Below are 9,757 nucleotides of genomic sequence, written 5' to 3' on the forward strand. Positions count from 1 at the left end.
TTCAGGCTGGAGATCAGGAACGAGGCACTCTGTGCTCTGGAAAGAACCGGCAGAACAGGCCTTCGGATAGTCAGAAATGTTCAGAAGATTTTATGAGTCCAATTTCTGACACCTTCTCATATCCAGAAAAGCACTGAAACGATTAAGAGACATGTGCTCGCCGTGACTCGCAGCAACCTTCCTGAGGCTGGCAGGAACCTTCTGCCAAAATGTGTGCTTGACTGCACGTCCGCCCCTTCACCAAAATCGCATATACACTGACCTTCTCACACCCCACCTCCCAAGAGCAGTTCCTCAGAGCTCTCTGAGAGGCTGTCTCCCGGACTACAGTCCTCATTTTGCCCCAAATAAAACTTAACTCTCATGTTGTGCTTTTTTTCAGTCGACAACGGGTTTATAAAGATGAATAAAACCTACTGGAATATAAGCTCTGTGGAGGGGAGGGTGTTGCTTTTCTTCACGGTTGTTTCCTAGGGATTCAGAACTCAGCAAGGGCTCTATAAATATAAATATTTGCTGAATACATTAAAAACAGAATCCCTGCTCTCAGGGAGTTTACCATCTGTTCATAATTAAATGTCTCTTACTGTTGAGGTTTTAAGAACATGTGACGCTATCACTGTGAACAGCAATCATCGCTCTGCTACAGATCTGTGCAACTGACAGATAAGAGATTTTTCGGATTGCACAAGGGTGCTTCCTATACAAACATTGCTGTGGTGAGGAAAATCAACAAGATGTGAGCCCAGGGCCCACATCCCTTGAAGAGCGTTTCCTGGTCCTCACAGACTGAAGAGAAAAAGCTCCTCCTGTCCAAGATCTTTTCATTCTGCCACAGACGGCAACATAACTCCTTTCAAGTGCCTGGATATAAAATCCTTGAGATTTTACTTGACTCAGAGGAAAAACTGCATCTTGTTGGTCAGCCAGTTTCTTTCCACCTCTCCCCCCAGGATATATGCCTATGTCTTCAGGCCTCAGTGTGAAATTCGCTTCTTGGTAGGCGAGTCGCCCTTGTTTTTCCTCTCCCCCACGGTGACTGCAGATTCCCGGGGCTCTGAGACGCCTAGTTCGTCATAGTGCACTTGCTGATACACGCCGGTGTCTCAGCTATCACAGCGAGCATTTATTTTGGTTTCTAGGGACTATAAACTTGCCAAAGATAAGCACTTATGGATTCTCCTTCTTTAAAAAGCAAACCCAATCCATGTTAATCACGTACATGCCATATTTCCACTCAGTCATCTGAAACCTTCCACTTTGTCCCTAGATTTTACGTTAATAAATTGGCACAGGGAGTTCCATAGTATTTTTAAATTTTTGATTGAAGAAAAATCTGAGACACACAGCTGGATTCTCAGCAAGTGCATGGACTAGAAAGATAAGTTGTTTTTTCCTGAACCCTCAAGACGTTTTGGTATTATTTTCCTGCTAAATTGCATATTTCTGGCCTTCAGAGAAGTCTAGAAGAGATCTGGTTTCCTTCTGTTCTATTGTGTTGGTGTGAACGCCTTTGCAATTGAAAAGGAGGCCTCGGAGGGTGGTAGGAACAGAGTCAGCAGAAGTTACACAAAGTGAGGTGTGTGGCTTTGTGGCTGGTTAGAGCGCCTGTGCTAATGAGGCCAAGGTCATGGGTTCAGCCCCTGAAAAGGCAGTTACTTCAGTCAATTCCCCGCTGGAGGGCTGCACCCCTAAACTACCACAGATTTGCTAGAAATCCAGAGATGCAAGGGTTGGGGATGTGAGCGGGAGAGTGATGGTGGTGTACAGAGGCTGATACTGTGAATCCCTTGAGAGGGGACAGAGAGACCTCTAGTGCCAGAGCTGGCCCCTCTCCAGGGCAAGAGGACCGCTCCAGAAACCACCTAGCCGCCAGGCTGACCAAAGGACGGCGCAAAGTCTGCATCTGGTCAAGTACAATCAGGGTGGCCTGTTCCAGGTCTGTCTAGCTCCCTGGAGGTGATCAGGACATATATACTCACAGGTGCAAAGACAAGTAGGCAAACCCAGAGAGGGGTTGTCTGTGAGAGAACAGGAAATGGGAATGCAGAATCAATAACAGAGGAGAAATTCGTTTCTGTCAAATTGTCCTTATGCGGATCAGATGAAAGCATGCCTTGAACTGAGAAATGTGATTACTCCACATCTGACGTTCAGAAAACAAGGTGTGTGTATGGTGGGAGTGACCTTAGTTATTATTGATGATTCCAATTACATAAGGGATATTTGTAATTATTGATTGCCTCCTTGGGAAGCAGAAATAAAGTGGCTTAAAATTGTAATTATTTCATATTTTCTTTATATTGGCAAGAAAAAGAAAGGGGATAATAACCTCAGGCAAAAGAGGTACGTCTCAAACACCAAAATCAAGTAGAAACTTTCTTTGCATTTTTCTATTTCAAGTTCTATAACAGACAACTTCACTGTCCCAGGTTCTCACCTGTTCTGAGTTCTCCTGAAGACCAGCTGCTGCCAAACTACAGCCCTGAGCCCTGGATCTTCCCAAAGAAATTTAAGACATTTCTGAGGATCTTTTAAAGAATATTCTGACAGATAGTGTGCCATATGCTTGTCCTACAGGAATACCAATCTGGGGCCTCTTAGCACAGCTGCACCATGAATCCTGTTTCCAAACCATGCCCATTTAACCTTGCACAGAGTATAGTTCTGAAGACTGGGTACGTTTAAGGAAAAAAAAGGACAGGGGGTTTATACTCTCATGTTGCCCTACCAGAGGGCACAGAAACAAACTCTTTATACATAGCTATAAAGACTAAGATGCTCAACTCGTCTTAAATAACTCAAGCATATTGAAAAATGTCCCAAACCCACAAAAGGACCAAAGCCTTGTATTTCTTTTTACATTTTATCAGGTAATAGTGGATAATACAGAAGAATATATGTAGCTCTTATGCAAATTCCAAAGCATTGGAATAAAAAACCTCTGAACCCAAAGCAGCACAAGATACAAGACAGCTGGATCAATTTATTTGTTGAACTTTTAGAAACAATGCATTAATCTGTTGAATTATCTCTTGGGGGAAGCGGAAGCAAAAGAAAAGAGGTGATGAAAATTGCATTCACTTGAGGAGAAATCCGAAGTGAATTAAGTCCTGGTGTCCAGGTGTGAACCACACGGTAGATTCAGGTCAAAAGGGGGCAGGGAGGGCTTCCCTGGTGGCGCAGTGGTTGAGAATCTGCCTGCCAATGCAAGGGACACGGGTTTGTGCCCCGGTCCGGGAAGATCCCACATGCCGCGGAGCAACTAGGCCCGTGAGCCACAACTACTAAGCCTGCGCGTCTGGAGCCTGTGCTCCGCCAACAAGAGAGGCCGCGATAGTGAGAGGCCCGCGCACCGCGATGAAGAGTGGCCCCCGCTTGCCACAACTAGAGAAAGCCCTCACACAGAAACGAAGACCCAACACAGCCATAAATAAATAAATAAACAAATACTTTAAAAAAAAAAAGGGGCAGGGAAGGAAAACAACACTCAGAATAGGAAGACATGGTTCCCTCCATAAAGGACACAGAGGCTGGCCCTAGGACACGCTCAATAAATATCTGACCCCAAAAATGTGAAATTCAAGGAAACAACCTTTCCAGCACTCAGTTACTTCCTACATAAAATGGGATAAGGTCTTCTCTACACAAGCCATCCTTGGGAGGATCAAAATAAGAATGTATCTGGAAATGCTTTATGAGCTGCTAAGAGCAACACGATTTAAAGGAACGTCATTTTATATGGGATCTTCAAATTTTTGTGAGAGGATTTTGTGCAATTGCTTTTGGGAGGGAAAGGTGTTAGATGGTGGTTTTAACTCACCAGGGTTTGAATTTCACTTCAGGATATCCTGCTGCCGTTCTCTTTCATCTCAAATCGTTTCCAAATGTGCAGCTTGGTCACTGAGCCCTGATAAGCTATAACAGAAATTATGCTCCCGCGTATGAAAAATGTGCGTGTTCTGGCACTCGGCACATCTGAAGTCTTGCAGGACAGCTCCTTGCCACAGCTGAAAGAATCATGCTGGAAGCAAAGAGCAGAGAGGAGCCATGGTATCCTTGCTAGGTGGAAAATTCTGTTTTCCTCCATTTCTCTTTTCAAACATTTGTTTAATCCCACGGTAAAAGAGTATTAAAGTATCTAAGCACTTTGGAGCTACACGAGGCTCATTTTCTTCAAAAAGCTTTATCTGTGTAGGCTAATCATATCAGTTCTGTCAGGTTTCGAAAAATACTGAAAATTGATCCCAGACACCCATTATTATGCTGGGGGACCCGAGGTTGAGAACTGCCACTTTTAACTCTGGGTCAACATGCCATCTGAATGATGACTCCACTGGCCAACAAGGTACAGTATCTCCTTCCCAGTTTTCCCCACCCCAATGCCACCACCACAAAAAAATGCCCCTGAAGTGAGACTATGTTATCACACTATTTAACATTTAGCCAAGAGAGCTTATCAAACACGTCCATACAAGCGAGACACGGGGCCAATTCTGACAGCTCCCGAAGTGTCCGGGCCGTGCTAGGCACTTGACTTCACTGTCTCAGGGCCAGCTCAGTAGGTGGGTGTTAATGTGCGCAGTCTACAGATAAAGGAACCCGGGAGTTCAGAGAGCTTAAATAATTTGCCTCAAGACAAACCATCGGGAAGGGATGAAGCCAGAATTCAAACCCAGTCAATCTGGCCCCAAAGTCCCTCCTTTGTAGTCTCTAAATAAACGAAAAGCTTGAAATACTGAAATGTTGAAAATGGCAACCCAATACCTCATTATCTACTGTACAGATGGCTTAACTTTATATTCTTTAATGTAACTTTTTAGAGGAAATCTGTTGTCTGTGTATTTTAATCTTCCTACCCATTTCTTAAAAATACATGGAAAAAGATGGAGGGAATCCTGCATTGGAGCACGTGTGTCCAATTTTTCATTCACAGAACAAGATAATTTGAGAACAATCTGAAGCCATTTCTCTCCTCAGAGACTCTCCAAGTCTCAGAGAATGTTCTCGGAATAAGCAGAATCACAGCAGCCCTGGGGATGACACCCCCTTCTGACAGCAGCTTCAGGCCCAGGGCTCTTTCAGAGAACCTTAAGAACAGGATCAAGGGTTCACATCTCTTAATACTGATTAAGATCAACTAAAGATGACTTCAGTTTGGTAAAACAGTGGGGAAGAGATGAATGCTGCTACAGGAAAAAAATCGGGGGGACATTACACCTGTATAACTGCTGAAATAGGCCATCTCAATCACAGTATTTTGATCGCGCAAACATTTTAATATTTAAGTCAACCGCTCTGACTGAGCCAGACAGAATATAAATTTCCTGAAACCAGGTTCGAACAGCTCTAGTCCAAGGAGGTGAAGTGGGCCTTCCTACTTTGCCCCGATACTCTGAACAAACAGACAAAAAAGACAATATTCCTGCCTTTAAATGACCCATGAGCCAAGAGAATGAAAGATCAAGAGGGATACATCCGCCCTCCTGAGGAACTGCACACACAATGAATGTTCAGATGGAACCCAGGGTTACAGATTTTTCCCTGAGACAAATACTAGCAAGTGTTAAAATCTGTCAAATACCAAGTGAAATATAATGTAAAAAATGTGCCACAAAATGTTGGCCAGGCCAACGCGTGTGTGTGTGTGTGTGTGTGTGTGTGTGTGTGTACATAAAACGCCTCTGAGAGGTCTGAGGAGGACAGCTCCCAACTGGAAGACATTTATATTTTTAGGGGCTGCCTTCTAGCAGCTGAGGCAAGATACACATCTTCCCAAGTGTCACCCTGAGAAAATGTGATACAAATACAAACTTTTGTCTGCATTGCCCTGACAGTAAGAATCCCACTCCACTGTGACTTAAGAGAATTCCCATTATTTTTCAACTTATAGAACACATACTTACTCCTGAAAAAAAATCACTTACTTTCCTTCAAAATAAGTCAAACCCTGATACAATTAATATGATAGGGGAGATCTGTAGTGGCTCATTTGTCTTTAGCAACATTATTTACCTTCAACTTCTGGCACAAGAAACGATAAGGTGTAGTTTTCTTTTTATGGGAGGGGAGGGGAAGTCGTGGATTTTGCCCTGTATGCTTCAGTATGTGAGAATTCTGCTCCTACCCCCTGGGGGAACCGTGGGGACATATATGTGTTCCTCTAGTACAGCTGGACAGAATAATTTGTCCTCGGTCTATACAGACAGTTGACAGAGGAAATGGTGCTAAATCTATGAGAATGATCTAGCCACTAATTCCAAACTAATCGCATTTAATGGAAACCACAGAGTGAAGTACAGATATATTTCTAATTTCACAGGTATCATGATGTCGTCATTTCTTGTGTGTAATTTTAGTTGATTTCAAATGAGTCCTTGGGGAGAGAGAGGACAGGAGCTGTGGATGTTGACAGAAGTTCACCTAAGCCAGAGAAAAGCGGGGAGAGGTGCAGCAGTCCCACCCCAATGCAGGGGGTAGCCCTGGTGAGGGATCTAAGGCAACAGTGACACTGATGAATGTCATTCAGAAAAAGGGAAAACAAAGGCAAACACTGTCCCATGCGGCAGGGTGATTTGCCAAGTTGCACCTGACTCTACCTTCCTGTTCTAAGGTCGGGGGTGTGTGTAGTAGATAGAGTTTGGAGGCTCACAGCAAAAGAGAAGAATCTCTCAGCTCTGCTTCTCCACTGAGAACCCAGCGGGATTTGATCTTTAATTCACTAGAGGAGTGGTCAGGTAACTACCATCTGAGCACCTACTATGTGCCTGGTACCGCAGTCTTCTCTCCCACGATGGACCCCAGGAATCACCAGGATCCCTGATGGAGGGAGGCCCCTTCTGTGCTGGGTGACCTTGCTTTGCTCCTGCCACTCCAGACACCCACACTGCTTCAGACTCTGAGCCACAGCAAGGCTCAGAAGATCAAGGGACCAGACACAGCAGCCTTTTTAACTTTGGGAAAACCCAATGCTCACTTCACTCAAACGTCGCAAAGTGGTGCCATGACCCTTTAGCTCTTGGCTCACCAATTCAAAGAGCCACATCACATACAGCCCTTAAGCTGCCCACGGCATGATTCTGTGTCTAGTTCCTTTCCAGGTCCCCCCAAGCGGAAGACAGCTCTGGCAGGGAGTCTGGACAAGACTACTATAGTATTTAGCTTTTGTCCCTTCTTTTGCTCTGTCTTACCGTGGAATGAGAGGAACACGTCTCGGAGATTGAGTATTTCAGCGTGTGTTGGACTTGAGACCTGTATTCCAAAGGTACCCGCAGGACCTCAGGTGGGCTTAATCTAGCCCAGGAATCTCCACTTCAAAGATGAAGAAACTGAGGTTCAAAGAAAGTAAAGCAGGGTCCTGGAAGGCCCTGTACAAACTTAACTCCAATGCCATGCTTGCTGCCTCAGTAATTTTATTGAGCACTTAACTAGGTAGGAAATGGGCAGAACTGAAGACACCAGACTTCATTTTCTTAACTATAGGTGTGACTATACATACACAGTGACACTTCCTCTCTGGGCATTAGTTTTCTCCCCTGTGAAATGGAAAGAGTGTTGCATTCATGATTTCTAACGTGACTTTCAGGTCTGAAACTATCATAAGGCTTGAAGATACAATTATGTGTTGGTGTATGTGAAAATATACACATATACACCCATACATGATATGCTACAATTAAATACCAATTCCAGCCATACGTTTTGCCTCATCCCCCCAGCAGCCATGTTTTCCCAATCCCAAACCAGGGCTAGATACGTCCCACCAGTGCAGCCCCTCTGAACCACGGGTGTGTGGTCAGTACTCCTCTGGCTTCTCTCCAAATACCAAGTGCAAAGGGTGACAAGAAAGAAGAGGGGCATGTACTTTACATGAAATATTAAGTGTCATTAAGTTCCTTGGAGGAAACACGGCAAGTCTGCGGCAGAAGAGACTGTGGGGCACAGAACACACCTCAGGAAGCACAAGTTAAAGGTGACAGGCTGTGGCTGCGCGAACCTGGGGCCCCGCTGGCAACGCACCGAGTGGGCAGTGCGTGCCACCGCTGGGAGCAAGCCTGGCTCCAAGCCCACGTGTGAGGGCAGGACCCTGCCCCTCGCCAGTTTGCACATCCCGCGGGAGCGAGTCGGAAAACATGCCGTGCAGGACGTGCGGCGGGAACTTGGCTGGTCCTTCCTAACGCACGTGGCACAGCCGGCCCGGGGTTCAAGGGAGCAGCCCGCCCCCTCCCCCGCGAGCCGCCGGCGCTAGGACCCCGCGGGCCGCACGCACTTCCTCCCGCCGCGGTCCGCCCGCCCGTCCGTGCGGCACCCCCGGCTCCCGCCCGCCGCCGCCGCCGCCGCCGCCGCCGCCCGCGCGCACCGCCCTACCTGGCGAAGCAAAACTCGCAGTGGTTGCCCCGCTCGTTGACCGTGAGCACGTAGGCGTAGGCCGGGCAGGAGAAGAGCAAGTCCCCCACCTGGAAGGACTGCAGGGCCCGCAGCCCCCGGCCCTTGCCGGGGCTGCAGAAGCGCTCCAGACCGCCGTCGCCCTCGGCCCTCATGCCGGCGGCCGGGCTGGCGCAGAGGGGCCCTGGCGCCGGCGGAGCCCCCAGCTACGGCTCCCCGCGAGCTGTTATTGGAGAAGCGTCACCCAGAGCCGCGGGGGGGCGGGGTGGGAAGCTGCCCGGCGGACGCGGCGGCGGCCACCGCTCCCCGGAAGGGACGGCGGCCCCGCCCGGTCCTCGCGCGCCCCCGGGAGGCGGGGGACCTGCCCGGCGGCCCCGCCCCGCGTGCGGGACCCTCGGCTGCCGCCCCGCACGCGCCCGGGGCCGCTTCCGGTGTGGCAGCCGCGGGGAGCTGCATCCCAGGCGGCTCCTGGAAGGAGGGCGGGAGGCGTCTGCGCCTCCGCGGCGTCTCCACGGAGAGCGCTGGACGCTGCCGGCTTTCCGGTGGGCGGGATGGGGTCGCCCGGGGGTCAGGTATCCAACGCCTCCCGGAGAATCCCGTAGCGTGACCCGCGCTTGGTTAATTGAAGCGGGCGGCCCAAGATGTTTCTCAACCTTAAGTTCAGTTCCTCTGTCCTTGTAAAGGACCCTAGAAGGAGTCCTCGGGGGACACCGAAGAGAAACCGCAGTAGCAAAGTTTGATGTGCTGAGGGTTAAAGGGTGCTTCCCCAAGGTTAAAGGTGTTTAAACCCTGTGAGACTTCAAACCTTCCAGAGAGTCTCTCAAGTATTCATTGTGAACCTACTCTGCCTCTGCCCCTCTGGTGGAAGTTACTTACGTAGACGGAAAAGGAAATGCACTGGTCAGGCTTGCTCACTCAGTCTCTGCATACAGGCAGCGATGCGGAGAAGGAAGGAGATAACCTTGCAGTCAAGGAACTTAGACTTGTTGGGGCGATGCCATGCTGTGGCCAGAACACACGGTTAGAATTTGCGGTGATTCTAATCGGTTTGACCACGCACTGTCATCTTAGAAAAGTCAATTAGGTTATAAGTCTCATAGAGGAGTTAAGACACGCAAAGCTCATAGAACAGGGCTGAGCACGTAAGTCCTATACACTTGCATGCGATATGAGAAAGAAGGATATAATCTGTTTCACCGAGGAGTGTGTAAAGGCTGAAATTGATGTGCATGCAGTAAGGACTCAATGTATGAAGAGAGAATTTAGCAAAAAACACTAATACTTAAAACTCAAGTTTGATCTCATTATGTTGCATGTGTAAGTTAAGGACTGGTTTAGCAAAGGGAAAGATAAATGTGATTTGGAGTATGTC

At 47.8% G+C, this 9,757-nt stretch overlaps 1 protein-coding gene across 2 annotated transcripts in view; it reads right to left on the reverse strand.

Annotated features, from left to right (window-relative positions):
- The window catches only part of SMYD2 (SET and MYND domain containing 2), a 51,668-nt gene extending 42,883 nt beyond the window's left edge, over positions 1–8,785 (reverse strand). Inside the window, exon 1 of one of the 2 annotated variants that reach the window (XM_036860952.1) lies at positions 8,368–8,785. In XM_036860952.1, the coding sequence (XP_036716847.1) occupies positions 8,368–8,540 (173 nt within the window). In that variant the 5' untranslated portion in view covers positions 8,541–8,785. The remainder of the gene's footprint in view (positions 1–8,367) is intronic. The other variant, XM_036860941.1, reaches the window with a different exon arrangement.
- Between the last annotated feature and the right edge of the window lie 972 nt (positions 8,786–9,757).

The sequence above is a fragment of the Balaenoptera musculus genome, chromosome 1 (genome assembly GCF_009873245.2).
Source record: "Balaenoptera musculus isolate JJ_BM4_2016_0621 chromosome 1, mBalMus1.pri.v3, whole genome shotgun sequence".
Lineage (NCBI taxonomy): Eukaryota > Metazoa > Chordata > Mammalia > Artiodactyla > Balaenopteridae > Balaenoptera > Balaenoptera musculus.